The following is a 24,748-nucleotide window of genomic DNA, read 5'->3' as shown; positions in this document are numbered from 1 at the left end:
CAATTGAAAAGTACAAAATTGCATGGACCACAACTTGTAGAATTCAGTGGTCATGTTTGGTATAATTCATTTAATAAACTAAATTTAAGCATGTTAAAGATACATTTTTCATAGACATGCAATTTAAAACAACCGTACTGTAGAATCACTTGACATTTACTTCAACAGATCACTGACAGAACTGTACAACTAAGCTATTGAAATTAAACATTAAGTAGTTTAATTAACTATATTCAAAACCCTTTAAGGATTTTCACACAGACAAAAAGATCAAGCTCTTTTTAGATCCAGTAAATATCTTGACATCGTAAGTGAAACGGTAAAGATAATAAATATCAATACTCAAGACAACGGCAAAATACGTTTTCCCAATAAATTCATTTATTATGTTGTGGGACAACATTTACAAACCTTGCTGTCTAGCTGTACAGCTGTTGCAACGTTTTGACAACAGCATGCCCTGAAAATATGGCAAAACGTCACCTTTCTCACTATTATTAAAGACAAGAATATTCATCTTACTCTCGTGCTGCAGTTAAAGGCATCAAATTGCTTTTTTCAATGATATCCTCAATACATTAGGCAATTAATGAATTTGGAGCCTGCAAAATTGAAAAGACTGCAGTTCATCTCTGCAAAAAATACAAGCTTATGAAACACTTGATGATCCAAACATATGTATTAAAGTTATGAAATCAGGTGTATCCATTCATATCATAGCTCCTAAGGGGAAATTAACAATTATTCACATATCTGTTGATTCATTCAATGAGTATCATGGCCCTCTGTGATGGGGAAAATAATCATATTTACAAATATATCAAAATAACAGACTTAAGGGATTTGCCATAAAACATTCAATTACTATACAAACTGATTTTCAGTCACAGCATTCTAACAAGAGTAGAACAAAAGCACTTGTGGCATCATAAATTAACAATCATCAATTTCCAACTACTTATCATCTGATATCGATGCTTAATTTGTTCGACTACGTTTCATCCAGGCTATTTACATGCATGTATGCAAGCCATACTTGGCTGTGGTTTTATTGCTATAAATTGTAATATATTTAAAAAAAAAAAAAAACAACAAACACTTAATATTCTCCCATAACTTGACATTTAACAAGTGAAAGAATTAAAACATGGAGATTCAAGTGAGATAAACGTTTGTGAAAAAAATTCAGTGTTGAAAAATAACCCATATTGTAGGACAATCTACAAAAAACAGAAAGTCGAGAGATCTGTGTGAGAAGGTTGAGGACAGTTTGTTTAAGGGGTTAATGGGTCAATGCAAAAATGAACAATCAAGAAGTGAGGAAATACAATCAGTGAATATACATTCAATTGCAGTCACTAGAGGAACCGACTCACTGTGAACTAAATGAAGACTACGTCAGGATAAGGGTCTAAGGATCTTTATCATTCCTTATAAAATAACCACAACAGTTAATGAACTGAATGGAAAAACAGAACCCTGAAAGGAATGACAGAACAATGTTAGCACTAATTTAAATCAGGTTAAATCTGACACAATAATGTCAACATAAGGGCTTGCATTGTCCAAAATATATCTAACAATTAACATACATGGACTGGATTCTAAAAAAAAAAGGCAGAAATGGTTTCAAACCTAAAATAGATTATGGTTATAAAAAGGGTCATCTCCCTTAATTAATCCATAGTGGCTTGCATATTTAGGCTGCATGTCACATCGCAAGACAATTTGTCAGTGTCATCCCAGTGTTTTGTTTTAACAATATATAAATTCACACATACATTTCATCCTATATATACTTGAAAGGCTATTATTTTTTTTGTAACAGCATAAATGGGATTCTAAGTAACATATCTTACACTGACAGCAATTTTTCTCCTGCAATCTTCTTCGCCTGGAATCATCTGGAAACTTGTGGTTTATTTCCATCTTTGTACTGTCAATCTGTGGAAAGCAACATTTCAAGTGGTCCTTTAGTAATCTGCAACTTCTCTTTTCCGTCCTTCTCCAACACCAGTCCAGTCTTCGCCAACAGGGAGAAAAGGGTTAAAAATATCGTTTCCAGCCACACTGTCATTTCGCAACACACCACTTTCTTCACATTAATTCATTTGTGATAATTTACTACTGGATGTCTTCCACATAGTTAGCAGGATAGAGGCCTGTTTTTCCATCCTTGAGCCGGCCTTTGCACCAACCCTGATCATCTTCTTCACCAATTTTGGTGAACTCATCCCCTGGAGAAAGAAAGAGGAAGGGATGATTTTTTTTTTTAAATTTCAGAAACCTACTGGGATCTGACAGAAAAAAACATTTTGTTGTTTTCGTAGTATCCGTGTTTTTCAGCCTTTCACACCATGTACCTGCTTTAAAGGTAAGCTCATCCTGCTCCTGGCCTTCATAGTCATAGAGGGCTTTGACAGGCACAGATATGACGGGAGAAGCCGGCTCATCTTCGAATGGATTCCCGTCACCGTTGGAGGAGAAAGGGTTACCACCTGTGTCTTCATCTGACCAGTCTGGAGTCTTCTCCGTACTGCTGGCACTGGATGGACAGACAAATAGCCTCTTAGAAAATGTATTTTCTTGTTCATCTCCGGGCCTTACGCATCAACGGGACATTCCAGCATGCCAGGGGTAAGCAGGAACAAAAGTTCAAAGTTAGAAAAGCGAGAAAAATATGTCAATAATGTCAAACACACAAAAAGCCCAAAGTGCATTTTCAAATCCGGGACAGCTTTGTGATTCATCTGAAAACATCAAATAAATAAGTGCAAAACATGCTAACTTATGGCATCAATATACATGCTACAGAGCAAGCATTTGGTTGCATGATAAATGATTCAAAAGTCTCTTTGATGCCACTTTCAGATCAAGAGCTTCAACTTAGAGTGCACACAATGCTGAGGGGAAGCAATGCAACAAAACAACATGACCACATTTCAAAAGACACGTGACAAATACAGCAACATGAGACCAAGCAGGACAAATCATTGTTGTGAACGAATGATTGGAGCTTAACCTGAATGGCCAACAGAGGGAGCCACCTAAACACCAGAGAGAACTTTGCTATGACAGAGTTATAAGTTGAAAAACAATAAAACGCACACCAGCAGCACACAGATAAAGATTTACAGTCAGACCTTTTCAGTATCTTTTATTGCAAATCTACTGTTGACACTGGTTTACCTGCTTTTTTGTTAATTTACCGCAACAAAAATGCAGTATGACGGTTGCCCAAAGGTTGAATTTACATATTTGTATCTTAATTGTTCTTTGATACATATGTCATTGTATGTACACACTTATTTTGATGTTATACAGCATGTTTATTGTACTGAAAACTGATATAAATGACCTATATACATATGTATAAGTTTCAATATTCAGATCTGACTGTAAGACATTTCCCACAACAGACATGCGCCCCCATGCGCATGCCATTTAATGTTCTGCAAGACAGGGCACTGTTAGGAGTGACGGACAGACACAAATTGGCTTTGTGTGCCATTCCAGCAACCATGCAGAGCAACACAAAAAATATGCCACCTGAAGGAGGAGAGAGGGATGTAAGAAAGGATCAAAGTAACCGAGACAAAGAAAGAGCGCGAAAGAGACGCGCCACGAACGGCGATCCATGACAAAAGATAGAAACAAGAAAAAGGCGGGGAGGTTGTGGGTGGCGGAGTGTTTTTCTTCTGTTCACCAACGTTTTTATTTCCTCTTTTTTCACACTGATGTGGTTGACTGTGGTCGGCTGTTCCACGGCCATCTCCATCTCCTCCTCCCCATCATCTTCGTCATCTTCATCAAAGGGGTTTGAGCCCACTGGCGCTGTGTTAGTGGGCACAGTCAGGCTGACAACATGGGACACAGTGAGAGATCGGTTGTTGACATGCACACACACACACACAAAGATACACCTGTGACATAAATGACCTGCTGTGGACATACTTACAAACGTAAGCATACCCGGCTAACAAGTTCGTGCCTTAATTGTGGCTTTGTTTCACAAGATAGATGACCTAGTAAATATTGTATAACAGGGGTCTTCAACGTTTTTTAAACCAAGGACCCCTTAACTGAAAGAGAGACGGAGCAGGAACCCCCTACTACATATATTGTATAAAAGGAAGTTGCATATTAAACTGGGCCTACAATAACGTGTAGGGCGGCGTCAAGCCTTTAGAAATACCTTTTTTGCATAGAATACTAAGCTATTAAAATAATAATTGTTGGCATGATTTTATAAATCATCTTTTATTGTTACACACAGACGTGGCACAGTGAATCCTTAGGATGAACTGTATCTGTGAATGGCTATCTTAGTGACTACCTTATCTATAGGCCAGTAAGCCTATCATCAGTGGAGATTTATATTTGCTAATAATATGTTGGATTCATGTTAAGACGTTTCAATTTGGAGGCCCCCCTGCAGTGACTCTGACGACCCCCTAGGGGTCCGGGCCCCATGTTGAAGCTCTCTGTTGTATAATAAGCCTGAGTAACATCAAGAAGATACTACAACCAGTCAACAAAACAACTGTGTTTCAGACTAAACAGCTAGAAAAGACACCATAACAACAATTTGACTTGTTTTGGCTCGAGTGCTTCCACTCACACAGGTGATGTTCATCATAATTAACACAAATCTATAAAAACATCAATAAGACACTTTCTATGAGTGTGACACATCAAACACTTGATTGTCAGCTCTGGGTTTGTGTAGATACAAAAGCTTTCTGCAGGAGTCACATGAGGGTGGCTTACTTCCTACAATTGTCACTTTCTGCATCAAGGAACAAACCTTGCAACAGCCTGTGTCAGAGGAAACATAGGGTTTCTACTCCCTGTTTACAGACTTATTGGACCGTGAACAGCAGTAGCTATATCAGTTGGCCCTTGAGAGTGTGAAGCAGAGAAATGTGAACGCCTTTGTTTGCATAGTCATGCCATGCTCTCTGAGTTGAGCCTGAGGAGTTGTTACACCAAACACTGCTCTACTGAGACTCTGGCAAAATGTAACTGTGGATGGTTTCAGTCAACAAACAAACCTGACCTTATAACTATGAACCAATCAAAGGGCTGTATTACTGTCTTAACCGGTGGGTGTTAAAACCATGTTTAATCAAGCTTCAGACAATCGAAAAGAGCAAATAAGTGACACGGCTTTCGGATGCTGATAAAAAACTACTTAATCTACAATCAAAATAAGGCACCAACCTTCACAGGTGGAGTCTTTGTTTGGCCCTCAGTGCTCTGTGACTATAGAAAGATAATCTTAATTGTTTCAGATTTAACCTATCCAGATCCTATACATAAACAAGACCCACCAGTTACGCCCAAAGATGTAGGAAATGACAGGAAAACAATGTGCTGTAAATGCAGGATGGGGGAGAGGCAGTCAACATTCCCAAGTTCAGAGGTCAAATGCTTTCCGTGCCTGACATTCCCTTTGTTGACTCCCCTGCACACTTCTCTAGTGCTCTCATGATTTCGGCATGTACACACCATTTCCTACTGATGTCTGAATAAGGGGAGATTTGCCAGAACACAGGACAGGATAATCACGACAAGCCTCACTTAAAATTCTGAACAATAGATATGACACACGTAGCAACTTCTACAATTAGCCCAACGATGCAAAACTGTAATTAGCTCTTTCACCGAGATGACGGATGCATGAGAAGTTTTTTATCTTAATCAGATCAGTTTGTTGTCATTTCCATTAAACCACTGTTATGTCCTTGGTGCTGTTGCCACAACACCAGAGACAAATATCTCTGCAGGGAACAACTAAGTTCCTATCTTATCTTGTCTTAAAAAGATTACACCATGCTATTAGAAACTGCCAATCAAACATGAAGCGTCTCTAAACCAGTCCAAACCAGTCTTATTACATTTTACATCATTAAAAACTTTTTTTGTTGCTGACATTTTACTTCAATCTCAAACAAGTTTGTGTGTGAATTATACTTTTTCTGTCATAAAAAAAACATGTTATTTAACTGAACTTTCATTTAATATTTTCTTTTAATCTTTGTGTTAATCACAAACTTGTTCAATCCAGGTGCAGGTGTTTGTCTTGAACACTAATCCGGCCTTCTTTAAACTTCCCGGTACCAATATTCATGCCATAAAAGGTCTCCATGTGTGTGAGTAATATATTTCCATCTTACTTTTTTGGATTGCTTTCAACTATGTACCAGCCGACTCGAGTCTCGTGGGGATGAATTCTTTCCCAACAAACTGTAACTAAATGTTTACAGTTGCCATGGAAACGGCGGGACAACTAGACGTCACTCCCGGAGCTTCCCCTATGTAGCATTTTACAAGCATTCCTTAAGAGGAAGACACCATGTGTGGTGCGCTGGATTATATCTAATGTGGGGAGTTTGGATGAGGAAGACAAGAGAGCGAGTAAGGGAGTGTGTTTGAGTGGCCATTACAAACACATACTCAGTTTTCTGTGCGTTTACTAGAGACAGTAAAAGTGAGTCAGTGAGTGACCAGATGTCTACCTGCTGCTGGTCTTGGCAGGCTGAACTGGCTGATCTGATCCAGTTTGACTGATGCCCGTCAGTGTGACGCCCTCTGATGGCTTCTTCTTTTCTCGTCTGCTGAGGGTTCGGTTCAGGTCTATGGACCAGTCCTGGTAGGCACATACACGCAGACACACATTAGAGTCAAGTATTACATCTACAACTGTGCCAAACTTGGCCAAATGAGTGGTTGAGCTTGGTTCAAAACATGCCTTCAGGGCTAGTAGTGGGAGAACAAGTCACAGGCGTGTGCACAGCAATATACACACACTTCAACACAGTCCAGAAATCTGTGAGACATTTCTCAGGCCGTGACACTGACTCTGGATTTCGAATCTGTACATGCATGTGTGTTTATACAGTCCAGTGCAGGCCTGATAAGATGAGAGACACAACCATGTACAGTATCCATCACCTGTTGAAAGAAACAGAGGACCAAGGAGTCTCCCCTCCACCAGAGGCTGACCAGAGAGAGTGGAGCAAAAGAGAGACCATAACAGCAACACAGTTATAGAAAAGACTTTTCTTTTGGTATACAGATATAGTTACAATTTTGTTAAATTCCTGGACTTTTAGTTTCAGTAGAAATTTCCAGTATCTATCACGACATGGCAGCATGATATCAAATGTTGTGTTGGAGCTAGATGTCTCAAATAAATGATCAAACTTAAGAGACCAATCGTAATATCCCTCTATAGTACTAGAAATTATATATTACACTAGTAAGTGTGAGCTCTGAGATTTACAAAGTCCTTGTATGACCCCTCTGATGTCTCAGGCCTCTCAAACTTTTAAAGATCAAAAGGTCTTTCTGTCTGGCTCATGGCCTCTGAGACTCTGTGGCATTGCTGAGCCATGGTAGCTTCATGTGACATACTGCAGGGTTAGCATGGACAGAATAATGAGTGGAAGGGCCAAGAACCTTGAATACAAGACACAAACACAGCCACCTCAAACACACACACACACACACACATAAATAGTAGCAGTAAGGAGTAAGAGTGTTATTGGAAAAAAAGGATCTCCCATTACGGCTGTTGTGAAAAAGAACAGCCCTCCCATGCAGAACTCACTACAATGGACCTTCTCTTAAAGGAGCGAGGGTGGGACCAGTCCAAAGTCTGTCAGACATGGGGAAAGGGAAGTAGGTGTGGAAAAGGGTTAATGTGAACACAGTCTAATTCTAAAGCTGTGGAGTATACACTGTAAGCTGTGCATATGTTAGTCTGTGAATGTAGCAATGACTTACACCAGAAAATTATTCTAGGGATTGCTAACATAACAGACGACATGAACTAAAGAGACGGTCGCTTGCAGAATAATCAAAATCTGAGTATGGTGTATTGTTTATGACTTATGTATTATTCATTCAAGTTTCTTTTGGATATCTAATATGTTGTGTCTCACTCGTTTCTGTTGTGTGTCTGTGTATTTTGTCACAGAAAAGATGTATTCCCTTCTTAAAAAGCCTTCCAAAACCCAAGCATTACTCAGAAAGAAAAACAGCCTGGTAACGATGGAAGTAGAAGAAAAAGCCCAATTGTAACCGCTATGCATGCAAGAGCACTCAAAACTATAAATTGTAGCATTGCAAGCACATGCAGCTTTTCTTTTACTTCCCGCCCTCTTTTTCTTATTTCACCTCCTGTTGGAAAGATGACATAAACTAGATTCCTCATTGCCTCTCTGACCGCTGAGGAAAGATTTACTTCCACACCTGCTGCCAAACAGCACACGTCAATGACAAGAATGACATTGGACATTAACCCCTGCTTGGGCTAGGTGTAACATTGTAAAAAGCTATTGCAATGCTGCCCTTGATGTTTTTTTTTCAGCACAACTATTCGTCAATTCCCACGGTCCTCTGTACTGATGGTTCCCACAGTTGGGCCTGGGAGAGCATCAGTGGGTCTTTAGGAGATACTAGCATCTCAAGATAAGGACTGTAATTAATTCATAATTACCTCACTAAATTATATATAAGGAATATTATATTGTCCTCAAGTCAGCAACAATAAAAATCCTTCCATAAGAGTAAATACAGTGAGGGACCATGACCTATGGATCTGTGACATGAAAACCTTTTGGGAACCCATTAAGAGCCAGTCTGGATGGTTCTCCTCCATTCCTCCTCTATCAAACATTTAGCCTTCATTCTCTTTTTTTTGTTAGTTTAAATCAAGGCTGTAGTACCTCAAACTGGGGCCAGTTCATTGGCATGCCGGGGCCGTGATTGGACCGGAACCATTTCAGGTCCTCTTCAGCATCAGTAGCAGAGACTGTGTCTTCCAGCGTGTGGTAGATGGTCTGGAATCTATGGAGACAATATTGTACATTATTTTCTAGGTGATAGCTAAAATTTCAAGCATCTCTCTCAGCACTATTCATCAGCTGCAACAGCTATATTTATGTATTCAGACATTAAATGGCCAGTCTGACCAATGATTGGAAAAGAGCTACCAATGTGACTGTTCTGTGTCTGACCTGTGATTGGATGAGAGATCCAGGTGCTGTTTAACCTCCAGCAGCAGCTCTCTGAAGAAACGAATTCGTTTGTCTTCAAACTGCTGCCACTGCTCAAACACCTGCTCCATGTTCTCCATGTACTGAGGGGTCAACTTGTCGAGTTCTTCCAGGGATTTCTCATAGCGTTCTTTAGTCTGGGAGAAAGGGAGGAATGAAGTAACAATTAAAACATATTAAAAAACATGAACATGAACTTGAAGATGTAAATGTACTTGATGATGTACTTGTGTATCTAGACCTCTACCAGTGCTGATGTCATTTTTTTTTTTTTTAAGCAGAGCTTACTCGAGTTATAATTAACTGGTCCAAAACACTCAGAGCCTGAGTTTTAACTGTAATCCACCTCAAGGTAGTCTTGAAAAATACCAGTTAACGAAACCAACAAAACTCTACGGCTACCAAAGAATAAAGGGGATTTAGCTCTTCCAGCCCAATTAAAGCCTTTAATAGGTTGGTGTAGATCTTATTTTAAAGCTAGATGGAAGGAAATTAAGCAAGCATTGGAAAAACAAATACCGTTAGAAACCTTTCTAGAAAGAAAACCCCACAATCTTGACGCCCCACCTAGTCTTTTTCCAAAGGAAGTCCTACCTTCTGCACCTCCTGCTGACACTTCTCCACCTTTTCCTGGAGCTTCTTTTGGGCTTCAGGGTTGTTGTTGCTCTCCAGTTTGCTGTTGGTCTCCCTGCTGGCTGCCAGCTTCTCTTCTTTACAGGCAGAGTGGTAAGACTTTTTCATCGTCTCCATCTGTGGATTCAACCGATAAAATAAAATACAGGCCATAGTGCCAGTCTTGTATGATAACGTAGAACAAACTAAGTGTGGAGGGGTAGAAAGAGCTATCAAAGTTTGGTGTCTGACACAGGAAGCTACATATTTTTGTGAATTAAGTTATTGGACAATTGCCCTGAATCAGTCACTAAAAGTTTTACATTTTTAATCCAATAACAACAATAACATCTTTAATCAAGATCATTGTTGTAGAGCCACCTTTTCCCAAAATGTGCATGCATGTGGCTGCCTCTGTCATTTTGAGGAAAGTCTTTTGATTTGATTCTCTCTTTGACAGTAAAGTTGATAACACTTGTTCACTTCTGTGCTGTGTGTAAAAGCCTGACTAAATGTGTGTCATTCGGCATTTTAGGAATCATTACAACTAATTTCCTACTCCAAGAAGCTTGGCAATTTGAGGCCCTTAGACACAAATGTTGGGATAAATGAATAACACTTCATATACAGAAACCAACTCAACATGGAAACACTAATGCCTGATAAGTTTGATGTGTGATGAATTTATGAGACAAACGCCTCTATCTCTCTAACTAGCCCTCTATCAGTTTGTTTGTATTGAAACTCCCAGTTATGAACTGAGTCAGCAAACTCATCTGTCGTGGTTTTATTTGAAGGAGTGTCTTGGTCTTTGCCTCGTGTAACTTGGGCCGAGGCCAGAGCAGCCATGTGATCAAGCCATGAGGTCATAACAAGAGGACAGTAGCCTTTCCTCCTCCCTAAATTGACAGGCAGTTGTGTGTCAATCCACTTAAACCCACGAGGGCTCAGGACTATGTGTCAAATACTGTATCCAGTTCAGCATATATGTGTCTATTATTGACATGCTGCCCATGTCACCCATGTCAGCTACTCATTTTCTAGACTTTCATTAGCCTCATTTCCTCTCTGCCCTCTACTCAATTTTCCCTGTCTGTCTGGCCAATCAATACATCAGTAGGGCTACAAAACTGTATAGTTCTGTCCTCGCTCAATGACAAGGCCAGGATGTGACCACCCCCTGGTGACATCACACACACAGGAAATGGGGGCAAGGAGCCTGGAGGTTGCAAAATGTTCAGTGGCTTTGAACATACAAATACTTGGATGTGCACGTTCTAACACGTGTGCGCAGAATCCGAAAGGAATGTGTGCACTGGCGGGTAAACAGGCTGCTGAAATGAAAGCAGTAGGAGGAAATGCACTGACCTGCTTTTGAACTAAGAGATGCTAGTCTGTGTGTTTCCTTCCCTTCTACTGACAGTCAAAAAACTACAGGATGCAAATACTGGCTGCTAACATTGGCACACTGTGGCTGTGTTTGGCAATAGATTCTTATTCAATATCAAGAGGTTGCAAGTGTGGTTCTGCTCTGTTGTGTTGAGTAAGCAGGTAGTCATGGAGGGAAAACAATAGTCAGTAATGTGTAATCATGTGAACTGGAGGGAAAAATTGATAGTTATGGCTGTAATCAGTGACTTGCTTGTGGCAACTGCTTATAGTTTAAAACACATTCAGTGGGAATTACTTTAAAAGGTGCTACCACTATACTACACACCATACTATTTTAGTATCCAGTTTGAAATCCACACCTCTTTGAGTTTCTTTGCCCAGGGTTTCTGAGCCTTGCGGAAGCCGTCATCAGCCTCTTTAGTCTCTTTGAAGCCGCCGATCATCTGTTTATGGTAGGAATCTCTCTGCCAGTTCTTCAGTTTCTCATAGTCTTCTCCCATCAGTGCTGATTTCACCTCCATGTGGAGCTCGCTCACCTTCTCCGCCTCAGTGCACAGAGCAGACCACGCCTGCTCTAACGAACCATACTGAGGGCCTGAGGGAAGAGTTATTTACCTGTTAGTGACTGTGAACGTCATGCTTCCAGGGATAATGGGAACATTCATCTGTTTTTCCAATGATGCCAGTGCATTCATGTCATAATATTATTGCCCGGCCCTAAGAAAGCAAATAGCACAATCCCTGGAACTTTTTTCCTACTGGATTCTGGAAATTAAAACTGCTATACACAATCTAATATGGAGGTTTTTTTGTTTTTTTTAATACTCCTACCTTTTTCTATGAGTTGCCGCCAGCGCTTCCCCCATTCTGTGAGCTGCTGTGCGTAGGACTTTTCAATACGTGCACGCTCATGAAGACAGCTCATCAGATCATTACACAGTCGGTTACCATCGTCTACCCGTTTTACTGATCGTTTGTAGTTACCAACCTAAGAACCAGCAACAGACAGAGAAAACAGTAAGATAGTTGAAAAGGAGCTTGAACATGTTAGTCATGGCTATGGATCGCACTAGATTTCCATGGGGCATTGCTCTCTGAGGGGAGTTAATTTATTTACAAAACACAGAATAATTCACAGGAGCATTGTTGTGTTGCGTTGTGGTTACGTTTTTATACTCACTGGATTTATTTTAATTATGTCAGATGTAAACATCTCAACACAGCAGTTTTCAGCAACACAAAAATCACTATGTCTAAAGTGTAAAGGAATTCATGCGTCTCACCTCCCAGAAGCTATCACTGGCGACATCGATCATGGAGTCATCGTAGGAGCCCGACATCGCTGCTGCCCTAAGTTACACTCAAGTGTGTAGGGCCTGGAAACACATAAAAACAAAACAAGTGTCAATGAATGAATGTGATTAAAACTCCCTTTTAGTTCACCTCTGTAATAGCAGGCTCTGTAGTGAACGAAAGGCTAACGTGCTGAAGGATTCAGTGTTTTTAGCTGAGCTGGACCAGAGAATATTCGGTTAAAATAGATAGTGATGCCATTTTGCCCTCATTGTTGGTCACGTTTGCTGGAGGTGATGTAATGTAGTTTTATGTGGAGTGAGCACTGCGCCGGACTTCGTTTGAAAATATAGCCTTTTAAATGCTAAATTGCTTGTAAGGAAATAACCGGAGAAACAGGCGAACCAGCTTTAAAAGTCACATGCTTTCCAATAAGTGCTGTGCGGCGGATCCAATTCACGCCGATGTAAAGAGAGGTTCATGTGGATTACGAAAAGTAACTGATAAATATTTAAAGAAATATGTAGCCTGGGAAAACCCTGACGAACTTCCAGCAAATTTGAGATTTGCTCTGCAAGTCCGTCTGGCCAAGAGCCCAATCAAGCCCATTTCCAATTTTTCCCAAATCGAGACACCAATCACAACCGTTGAGGCGGGCTTTACACGATGACGATAGCGCAGCGACAGCAAGCAGCTTTTTGTTTACATTCATTGTGGCTACCTTACATGACGGCCACCGAAGAGCAGCAACCCGCTGATGCCGCTGTCGCTGCTACGTCACCCGGATCGTTGGTCTGATTGGTTGAAGGACTATCCGATTGCGCCCAGAGGCATTTGAGCGGCGTCCGGAAATGAGCTGTGAATGAACCTTCCCCAGACCCACTCTCAGTTACAACTGAGAAGGGTCTGGTGTCAACCAGGCTAAGAAATATGTCAAACTGAGAATGAAATTTGGTGTGGTAGTAGCACACATATGCATCTATATATAATACATCTTATAAACATGTATTATTTAACTTTTTCCAGGGTAAGCTTCTCAAATACAGCATGGAATGAGCCAAGATTAGAGACAGTGGACTTATTAAATATATACAAAAAAGAGAAAGGGAAACGTTCTTTATACGAAACCAACAGCTGAAGGACAACATCGAGAGCCAACATTATCATTCTGTCACAACAACATACCTGTCACTGATATGAGGGTGAATACTGTGACCAAGAAAAGGAATAGTTCAGAGAGGAGTGATACTGAGAGAAATGAAAGGGGAAGGGGAGTGAAAGAAAGTATGTGATCTGGTTTGATAATCTAGGCAGCAGGTGGGTGTTTTCATCTATTTCTATAACCTCACAACCCGTGACACACAACAAACTGAAACCCCAGTGGTTGCTGCTGGCACACAGAGTCTAAACTATTTTGTGTGTGTGTGTGTGTGTGTGTGTGTTATTTTGAGCGAGAAAAAGAAACTGTCAAGAAGCACACAGCGGGCAGCTTCCGTTTCCTTCAGATGAGACGGGTACCACAGACAGTCCTCTGTTACTCTCCTCTCCCCCTCTTCTCTCCTCACGGCCATCAATTCAAACTCAACAGGATCTCTTTATTCATCCCCTCCATACTCTTCCTCTCCTTCCTTCTTCATCAGCCTGGAGCGTCTTCTCTCTCTACAGCCTGACTGGCCCCGTTCAGATCTAGTATCTTGTAACCATATTCAGATCGTGGTTATGTACAGCTGAGACAGACTGCAGTGGACACCTGGCATCAGAACTGGTCTAAAATGCATCTCAAGTGACCACTCAAGATTGGACTTTACTTTCCAGCTCGTCATTCAATTTCTCTCTCTCTCTCTCTCTCTCTCTCCTTTAAAAAGAAAAGAAACGCATAACAGAAACAAAAGGTTTTCAAGAAAAATATAAAAAAAAACGTATAAACAAAAAATAATAAATCTGCAGTCTATAAAATGACCTAGAATAATATTTAATGAATAAAAAGAGGGCCAAATGAAGACACAAAAGTCTCTCTTTCTCTATGACTTTTTAGACTAGTCGGATTCAATCATCATCAACATTATCTACCATAATACTCATCGCTAATCTGGAGCTGTCCACTGTGATCGTATCACACAAGATGCATTTTAGTGCCGAGAGTGAGCGCAGGGCCTCTTGCAGTTGAGCGAGACAGCGAGAGGATGACGGCTGGTGCTTAGTGTCTGTGTGTTGGCCAATGGTCAGTGGCCCGTGCCCTCGGGTGCAGGACTTGGACAGAGGGTAGTATTGTGGTCTGCTAGCTGGCGAACAATCCTCCCTTTAACTGTGTTTGTAGTTTACAATCCGGTCAGTCAAACAACCACACACAGACACACACACACAAAATCTAGAGAACGAAATCATTTTAAAGTGGATGTGGCAGCAAAGTAGGAAACGGAAAAGTTAGTTCATAACATTTTATCACTTAACTATAATTATTGTAGTCTTGAAGACCAGAAAAAACAACATTTGTTACATCACAAATGTGTAGCATTCAGTCAATACTATTCTACTAGGCTCTTTTTATTATTACATATTTAGAGCTGAAACAATTAGTGAGTTAATCGAAAATTGATTTGCAGCTACTTTGATAATTGGTTCCAGCATTTTCAAGCAAAAATGCCAAACATTTCACTGGCTCCAGCTCTTCAAATGTGAGGGTGTGCTGCTTTTCTTTGCAATATATGACAATTAACTGAATTTTTTTTAAAGTATTATTATCATTGTTATAATATATTGCTACGTCTCCCAGCTCTACTTGAATGTATTCTGTCAGATTTGAAATAATCTTGAATCCAAGAACTTCGGACGGACGGACGGACACACACACACACACACACACACACACACACACACACACACACACACACACACACACACACACACACACACACACACACACACACACACACACACACACACACACACACACACACACCTTTGAACATACAGGGCAAAAGCTCAGAGCTTTCTGTTGCTTAAAACCCTCACAAGCATTATAATATCAATATGAATGTGCTGTGTAGAGTGCCAGATATCCATCACAGTCTAATGCTGCAAGAGGTGTGTGTATAGATAAACCATGGAAGGCTTTTTCTCAGCATTAAAAAAAAAAAAAAATATCACACACTGTGCCCAGTCTTGTCACTGCTGCATTTCTCTACCAGCTGTCCATATTCTTCATTCACCGATCACTGCTGCAGCACAAGAGAGGGACACATGGAACGAACCACAAATATCCACTCTAAACATGGCAACAAGTCCTCTGACGTCAAACACTGCTGAGTACAAATTTCCACTGAAAGCATGACCACAGTAACATAAAAAAGGTACTTTAGTATCTTTAGTAACTTTAGTATCTGTAGGGCTGCAACTAACGATTATTTTAATAATCGATTAATCTGTCGATTATTTTTTTTCGATTAATCGATGAATCGGATTAAAAAACAAAAAAACATTAATTTACATCAACTCAATACATACTTGCATGCATGTTGTTTTAGTTAGTAGTTGTGTAAAGGTAAGTAACCCAAAGAGCAGATACAGACCCCCCCCCCCACACACACACACACACACACACACACACACACACACACACACAAAGCTTATTCATCAAATTATTACCATCATTGTAGTAAGTGCAAGTTAAGTTCATTTGTACACCACATTTAAACACAGCTTAAGATGACCAAGTGCTATAAAAGAACTTTAAAATGAAATTAAAAAGTACAACACACACAAATATATTTGTCAACAATAACTGATATGGGACAAAGCACAGAATATATACATGACAATAGATTGAAAAATAAATGGGCCAAAAAAGGCGAGTGAATAAAAACTTTAGTTAGTCTTTAGTCTTGCCTGCTTTACTACTGTTATTAACGAGCTAACGCTAGCTTGTCATGCTTGTCAAGCTGAATAACGAGTAAACACCAGCACCAGAAGAGAGACGTTACGTTCCTCACTTCAAAACAGAACAGAAGTAGGATTGTGTAGTGACTTTACCCTGCTGTTGAACTCCCTTCCTCCTCATCAAGGACTCCAACATGTTTACGTTTTAGGTGCTGAATCATCACCGCGCCCGTGCCATGCCGTGTCGCTTTTGCTTATCTTGCAATTAACATGTTTTCGATTTATTTAGTGTGAAATGCTCCCACACGTTGGATGACTTAGGTCGTACTGATTTCTCTGCCTCCGCCATGTGTTTCAGAACAACGTTAAGGGTCTCTCCGGTCTCTCTCCGTATTTCCTCTACTCCGCTCTGCTCTTTTTTCTTTTCTTTCGCTCTGCACCGCTCCGCACGGCACTCAACTCAATTGCTTTTATCTCCGCGACTGAGTGGCGCGTCGCGCGACACAACAAATCGATAATGAAATTCGTTGCCAACTTTAATAATCGAATTTTATCGATATTATCGATTCGTTGTTGCAGCCCTAAGTATCTGTGTTCCTTTTTTGGGCACACACCAGAATCAAACATCACATTGCTTTTGACTTTTAACCTTGTTATCAAGAATGTGATAAGATATTTACAGGACGGCAATGTGGATCAACTAAATGTAAAGTAATGTAGCCATGAATAAACTGAACATTTAAACTATATCATGAAAACCCATGTTTTCTAGTCTCATAAAATTATCCGGTGCAGTATCATTCAGCTTTTCATCAAGGCATATGTTTTGTAGTCCTTAGATCTAGATATGGTTTTCTAATCAAGTGACTTAAAAACACAAGAACAAATGACCTTTAATTGCCAAAATGTCCTAAGCTGCAACATTGTATTGGGAATTCCTTTGTCACAAAAGCTATTTCCCTGGCCTAATGCAATCAACAGCAAACAGGAACAACCATCTGCACACCCTTGGCTCTGTAGGACATGTGTTGGGACTGTGTTGAACAATTGAACGCAGCTTGACCCACAACTGTAAACAATGCTGTTGACTAAGGCCAGGTCTGAAGTCCATTTAATCTGCCAGACTACTGGAGAACACTGGGAAATCCAACTCTGTGTGCTGGTATGCACGACCAAAAGCACACGGGAATGAGGACAATTTGTTAAGGATGTAAAATGGAGAAATTACAGTCTCCAAATTTGAAGAGACAAATAAACACATAAAACAACTTTCTTGCTACAAATGCATGATTTCATCATAGTGACAGAAACTTGAACACGGGTTCTTAGATTACAAGCTTAGTGATTACGTAATCAAACATAACAGAGATATCCACTAAAGTATGATAAGTAAATGCACTGAGTATGCTGGAATTTGGTTCCTGACGACAGCCTTAAGATAGAAGTGAACGAATGCATTCCTCAATGCTACCATGCCTAAACTGAACCTTGGCATGTTAAGCAACTTCCCACACTGTCACCACTCGTCTAACCAATTTTACAAAGTTGTATCGAAATAGTGGTATTTTGTTGATTTGTGAATGATTCAGAGCGATAGCTGCATGGGACCGGCTGCAATCTAAATGGCGGAGGAGAGGCAGAAAGTGAGAAAGCAAAAGCAAGAGATGACCATGTGTGTTATTAAAAGCACATGGAAGCTTCCAGTAATATACTGTTGGAAATGGACATGGGGCAAAACAGGCCCTTGTGTACAAGAGCATATTCTTTCCCACAAAAAACATAGCAGACTGTCTATTCACCCTGTGTTTATTTTTTAGAGTGCTCTGTGGGTTGTCACACAATAACAGTGTCATGAATGGGGCTGAGGAGCAGGAAACAACAGGATACACACAGACAGAAATGAGAGCATACACAACTGACAGGCACAAGCATACCTGCCCTGAAGCTGTGAGTGCTTTTGTCAGTGGGTAAAAAATATAATCAGAGCGTCAGGAAACTAACCTGAGAGGAATTCTGTCACAGACTGCACACAGACTTCATAAAATCCTTTTTTTAAAGCACATGTCACCCATAAAGATGTGAGAGGTTGTGTTATTTAAACGGTAGTGATTGAAGCAGGTCACTTCAGAATAAACGCTTATCAGCAGAATATAGCAGCAAGGACATCGGCAGATGAATGTCACACAATCTCAATATTTCGTTCTGCCTCAATCTGTCCGGCCTACTAATCAGCAACTGCTGGAGAGGGGAAATGTGTGTACAGTAAGTGGATCTATACTGAGGGTTGCTGTGTCATATTTAAGATTTGTTAAGATTTGACTGGCCGCCGGTGTTAGCCAGTCTGCTAATTTTCAACTGTAGTCCTAGGTACCTAGAATTCAGTTTCCTGTTAAGTATTGAGACCTCCAAGTAGGGCTGGGCAATATGGAGAAAATCAAATATCACGATATTTTTGACCAAACACCTCGATTTCGATATTGCAACGATATTGTAGTGTTGACTATTCATTTTATATCTATATACCAGAACAGTCTGGTAAGTTCAAAGAAATGACATTACTTTACTGTAATGCAGCCTTTGAAACCAGGAAAAGACTAAACTTAACATTGCAATTCTTCAAAATCTAAGACGATATCTAGTCTCATATCACGATATCGATATAATATTGAAATATTGCCCAGCTCTACCTCCAAGGCTTGTCTGCATGATTGTCAATGTAAGCAAGCAGCAACACCGCTTACAGGTTTTGTCTGAATGAGAACGCATGACTTACTTCGCCAGGGTTTTAAATACAGGAACTGATAGCTCCCTTTCTTTCCAGCTGTTATGGTTTAGGAGAGACACTATTTGTTTGCTGACCATTACAGCTGAAAAAATTAGTCAATTAATCGATTAGTCGAGAGACAGAAAAATCATTTGGAACTATTTTCATAGTCAGTCAATCATACAAGTCATTTTTCAAGCAAAAAGACATTTCCTTGTTCCAGTTTTTTAAATGTGAGAATTTGCTCCTTTTCTTTGTCTTATGCAATAGTAGTAGATGGCTGCAACTAAGGATTATTTTCAGTATCGATTAATCTACAGATCATTTTCCCTATTCATTGTTTGGTCTATAAAATGTCAAATCAGCAAATACTGAAAAACATTTGTTGACGTCTTAAAATGTCTTGTTCTGTCCAACCAACGGTCCAAACCCCAAACCATTTCTGCCTAGAACGATTCATCGATTAATCATTTCAGCTCTCAAGTTCTCTGCTTTAAGAATTGCAACGGGCATTTTTCAGTACTTTCTGACATTTTATAGACCAAACAATTCATCTAGAAAATAATTATCCTCAAATGAATCCATGATGAAAATAAGTTTTAGTTGTAGCTCTACTGACCATTACTTGATTATAAAAAAAAAGAAGACACAGTAACGTTCAACTCACTAAAATCATCAGTACACATGCTAATCATGGGGATGGAGTGTGATTAGGCCCTTTGCAACATAACAAGCAAGCTTAAAAAAAAAATACTCCTGCGCGGGCTGCGCTCTACTTTGCCAATGCCTTAATCATATGAAAATTGCTTATCTAAGCAGGGGTGATTTTTTTGTTAGTTTCCATTTCCTTCCTTTGTTGCATAAAACGCCGGCAATATCTTGCAGGCAGGGAGAGCAGCTGAGTTGATCTTTCCCTTCAATATTGCGGTTTCACAGCAGGACATTGCTAAATCCCGACTGGGCTTTAAATCATTCCTTTGCTTCTTTTTACTCTTGTTGCACGCAAGCTTGAAGGTCAAAAGTTTCCATGGCAATGGCAGGTCATGACCTTGATTTTCTTTCCCTGTCAGTCATTCACCTCTGCCCTGCTTCCTCGTGTGAGCTCAACAGCTGCAGGGGACTGCTGATCTCACAGGAGTATGGCCTTTTAAATGTGGAGCCTCTCACTCACTCCCACCAATCCAGCCTTTATAGAGAGATCACTGACAGAGCTTCATGCTGTGGTTAAGAGGTTCCAAAACACCATACAATGAAACCGTTGGTCCATCAACACCAGGTCAACTGTAGCCTCAACATAACTGACCAGTTCGCCTGCTCAAAAAACCCTTGCTCCAAGGTCAGGGAGAAACAATGGTATTTGTTCCACACTTTCAGGCATTTTCCACTGGACACGCCAGCAGCACAGAGGAACATAGTGGAGGGAAATTCAGTATGACATGACAGGGAAAGGGGGGATCCTGACGTCACCGACGAGCTAATTCTGCACCTTTTCCTGTGGAAGCCCCTGTCCTGCAGGCAGAGTCTCATGTGATGCATTTAAAGCTGCAGACCTTTCATGAAAGTGCCATGAAAAAAAGTCATCTGCTAACCCTGTGACCTTTTATGGTGTCTTCTATACTGCATGTGTGCACATTTAGCAATTATCTCACAAAGACAGAAATCACAGAAGAACCCAACATCTGAGGCGCTTTACTGCATTAAAGATGGCCTGTGAATAAGGGATGCAACTTCAAAGCTATTTTTATTATTATCAATTCATTTGCTGATTATTTTCTCGATTAATTGTTCAGTCTATTAAATGCCAGAAAAAATGACCATTATTATTTCATGAAGCACAAGGTGACATCTACAAATGACCAACATTCCCAAAACCCAAGATATTCAATTATCAATGGTATAATATAAAATACTGTATGGAAAATGAGTCACACTGATAATTAACAATATTTGGTCTATATAAATTCACAAAATAGAGAAAAATAAGCCCATTACATTTTCCAAAACTCAAGATAACTTTCATATTGCTTTTTTTGTCTGACCAACAGTCCAAAACCTAAAGATATTCAGTTTATCATCGATTCGTTCCAGCATATATTCACATTTGAGAGTGGAAACCTGTGATTATTTGCCATTTCTGCTTAAGAAATGACTTTAACGTTCAATCAATTATCAAAACATTTGCAGTTTAACCATCTGTCGATCGACTGATCTATAACAGCACATTTAGCAAGTTTGGTGATCAGATCTATGATTAACTTAACAGTCTTTCTGCTTTCTTGGATTCTTGCTTTGGTGGGAGTAGTAGATGTTCACTCATACTGACAGGCTACATGATTACATTATTTGATTAAGCTTAACGACAGCTCATATCCCTTTAACTGCTTAATGTGTGCTCTTGGAGAATACACCAATAAAGACCCCTCTAAATGGAGAGCAGTGCCTTAAAACTAAATTGAAATACCCATTCTAAGTTTAGCTCAGTTCTGTGACGGAGCCATTAGTTCACATGGCCCCCCCAGAAAAAAAAAAGGAACCACAGAACTTTCACTACTGCTTTACCCTGGCAACACTACACACCCAACAAACATAGATAACAACCAATCCCCCTTGCTGTCACTAGGCATGTCTAAATACTCAGCTGCATGACTGTTATGACTGATAACTTCCACTGATTCACAAATATCATGAGTACAGTATGTCCTGTTTGTCATGCTCAGAAATAGGTTGTAAGCTTCCTGCTTCACATGATTAATAACCTTGTGTTGACAAGGATTTTACTGTAAATTATCAGAATATTACAGCCACCAACACCCTACGTAACTTTAATGTGCAGTACAGGATTTAGGACTTAAATTGGGAGGTTATGGAAGGCCATTTTCGGCAATCTGAGGAAAAAACGATCCTATAAGTCATTATAATGACAAACCTCAAAATAATGACCTAGTATCTCAAAATAATGACTTGGTATCTTAAAGTAATACGTTTGTATCTTAAAATAAGAGCTTTGTATCTCAAAATAATGACTTAATTAGTATATGAATATATTTCTCAAAATATATTAAGTGAATATTTTGAGATACTAACTCATTATTTCAAGATACTAACTCAATATAATGACTTAGAGGATTTTATTTTCATCACGTTGGCTGAAATGGGCTTCCATAGAGAACTAGCTGGCACTGCGCAATTTAGAACACTGCCTGGACTGAACACGAAGCATGGGAAACAGGCAGTCTGCAGGAACTAAGTCATCTCTCTCCATAGAAAATGACAAAATTATGTAATGTTGTAAGTTAAGCATGCAGGATGATATGACATGGACCAGGGAGTTATCTTTACTGGCGAAACCTGCCCCGCCCTTCACCACTCCAGGCAATGAAACACTAGTCTCTCCCTGCGAAAACTAGAAAGCTGGGATAAAACATCTTGAGACAACTAACGTTACACGAATTAACCTGGTTCATAACAACCAAAAGTCCGACATAAATTACAGTGCCATTTTGTAAACTACCTACTAACGTTACGACCAAACAGGGCTAACGTTAGCTTTAGAATTCTTTGGACTTTCGATAACAGTTACCCTGAAATACCCAACTTAACGTTACTGCAACCGTGAGACTGTCAATGGTAAACTAGTTAACGTTTAACTTTAATTTTATAACTTATTACACACCTGAGATCGCTAAAGTACTACCGATATTGTAGCTTTTACTAAATTAAATCATTTAAAGTTTTTACGACAGCTATCAACCTCCTCCCATCGGGAAGTAACGTTAACTAACTTTAACGTTAGCTCCTTAGCTCAAATGTTAACAGTTAGCGAATTAGCCACAGCCCCTTTAGTAAAAAGTTAAAAAGTACAACGTAAAAGTCTAAGCTTAAGCTTACCTGGCACAGGTTTATTCCTCTTGACGGTTTAGTTTTAATTGAATAGTTAATTATTTTGGTGGTGCAAATTTACAAATCTTTTCGCCCGTTTTTTTGCTCAGCAGCGGCACCATCGACCGACTATCTGACACAACCGTCAGTTAGCCACAGTGACAGTACGGCACGGAACATCCGGTTAATATTTTCAAAATAAGACCAGCACCGAAGGGTGGAAAATAAATAAAATCCTTACTACGTTATGTCTCTACTCCACTACATTTAAGAGGGAAATTGTGTACTTTACTCCACTTTTTTCGACAGCTTTTGTTAGTTATTTTGCAAATTGAGCTTTTACATATGATCACTTTATAAATGAAATTACAAAGTAATGCATTAGTAATAATAATCAAATAATATAATCGATGATATAACTCTGACATGGATCTTTCTGAATGACTTTTACTTTTTGTAATGGAGTATTTCTAAATTGTTGTATGGCTACATTATTTAAAGCTGCAGTATTATTATTATTATTTTTGGCGTCATTGGGTCAAACATCCATAATAATCTTTCAGCATGTTGTAATTCAAGTGGTCTGAGAGAAAACTAGACTTCTGCACTTCCTCTTGGCTCTGTATTCAGGCCATCAGACTTTGGCCAAAGATTCTCTATAACTTCTAAACCATCTCTGCTTTGGCCAATCACAGGTCATTTGAGAGAGAGAGAGAGAGAGAGAGAGAGAGAGAGAGAGAGAGAGAGAGAGAGAGAGAGAGAGAGAGAGAGAGAGAGAATAACCATGATGTCAGACTATAACAACACCTTGGTAGACAACTAGCAGTTGAATTGAGATATGTTAATTGCAATATTTAAGAAAGGTTAGCTTCATGTAAACTATGGAGAGGCCTGGCTGTCTGACGTCACATCCTTTAAAAAGTTTTTCTCACTTTATCCTGAGGCACCCCACTATGATGTCTGGGGCCCTAGACAGGCTTCTAGGGGGCGTCAGTAAAATAAGGATTAGTTTGATTTCTCGTAAACTCCATAAAAGTAAGGCCCCTACCTTCTAGGTGATGTTGTGCTAGTGGTGCATATAGACCGACTGACACTTGGAGGGTCTGGGGTAGTTGCCTGCTTGACAATCCAGTCTTAATTAAAGTTTTAAATATACCAATCTATGGCAATGGAGTTCATAAATCCAGAGGTTATGTGTGCCACAGGTCATCTAAAAGTTAAACAATAAAGTTATTGAGGCACATGTTTAGCTACAAACTAAAGTGGTGTTGTAAGATAGCTTGTTTCCACATGCAAAAACATATCAAGCAAATGATAATGACAAACTCAGACTTAGGCCCCTTTTTTGAAACAGAGAGTTAAAACCGTCTGGTTCTCGTCATTAACCTCCTTTACTGTAAATATAGTCTTTCTTTACTCATGCAGAAGCCATAAACTAATTCTGTAATCTGAATGGAGATATATCTAAACATATATTTAAAACAGTATAACTTAATTGCTATTTTTGCATCATCACATGAGGTTAGAGAGTACATGAGAAACTGTCCATAAATGAGAACAAATCTTTCCCTTAACTGGGACATAAACACTAAATATTATAACTATTAACACATTTCTGTAAAATTCAGGACCAGCTCACCCATTTTACATAACCATATTTTCCCACTCTAAAATGAACTTGATGTATTGTCAGGGCAGCACCAACATAGATATTTTATTGAAAGGTAGACACATACTAAAAGGAAACAATACAATTCTCATACAGAGAGATCTCAGTACTGCAACGTTAAAAACAGAAAAGCTTGGTTTCATGTACACAATTTAAGCTGCACAGATTACGCAAAAAAAAAAAAAAAAAAAAAAAAAC

The 24,748-nt window shown here is 39.5% G+C and overlaps 1 protein-coding gene across 4 annotated transcripts; it reads right to left on the bottom strand.

Moving 5' to 3' along the window:
- Window positions 1-368: 368 nt before the first annotated feature.
- pacsin2 (protein kinase C and casein kinase substrate in neurons 2) lies at window positions 369-23,107 on the bottom strand. Of its 4 annotated transcripts, XM_031313369.2 has the most exons (12): window positions 22,891-23,107; window positions 12,353-12,445; window positions 11,901-12,057; window positions 11,429-11,664; window positions 9,660-9,815; window positions 9,027-9,202; window positions 8,736-8,856; window positions 7,616-7,663; window positions 6,522-6,652; window positions 3,711-3,857; window positions 2,364-2,545; window positions 369-2,237 (listed from the first exon to the last, which is right to left on the bottom strand). In XM_031313369.2, the coding sequence occupies exons 2-12, from the start codon at window positions 12,407-12,409 to the stop codon at window positions 2,125-2,127; spliced, it is 1,524 nt and encodes a 507-aa protein (XP_031169229.1). In that variant the 5' UTR covers window positions 12,410-12,445; window positions 22,891-23,107; the 3' UTR covers window positions 369-2,124. The 4 variants fall into 4 exon arrangements, with proteins under 4 accessions (XP_031169229.1, XP_031169231.1, XP_031169230.1 ...); XM_031313371.2 differs by lacking the exon at window positions 3,711-3,857; XM_031313370.2 differs by lacking the exon at window positions 7,616-7,663.
- Window positions 23,108-24,748: the final 1,641 nt, after the last annotated feature.

The sequence above is a fragment of the Sander lucioperca genome, chromosome 20 (assembly GCF_008315115.2).
Source record: "Sander lucioperca isolate FBNREF2018 chromosome 20, SLUC_FBN_1.2, whole genome shotgun sequence".
Lineage (NCBI taxonomy): Eukaryota > Metazoa > Chordata > Actinopteri > Perciformes > Percidae > Sander > Sander lucioperca.
This window is presented reverse-complemented; position numbering and strand designations above follow the sequence as displayed.

Excerpts from the sequence above, each read along its gene's own strand:
- pacsin2 (XM_031313369.2), bottom strand. The coding sequence starts at position 12,409 with ATGTCGGGCTCCTACGATGACTCCATGATCGATGTCGCCAGTGATAGC. Across the intron at positions 9,816-11,428 it reads GGGCAAAGAAACTCAAAGAG|ATGGAGACGATGAAAAAGTC; the intron begins GTGTGGATTTCA and ends TTGAATCCACAG. Across the intron at positions 7,664-8,735 it reads TGAACTGGCCCCAGTTTGAG|ACTTTGGACTGGTCCCACCC; the intron begins GTACTACAGCCT and ends CATGTCTGACAG.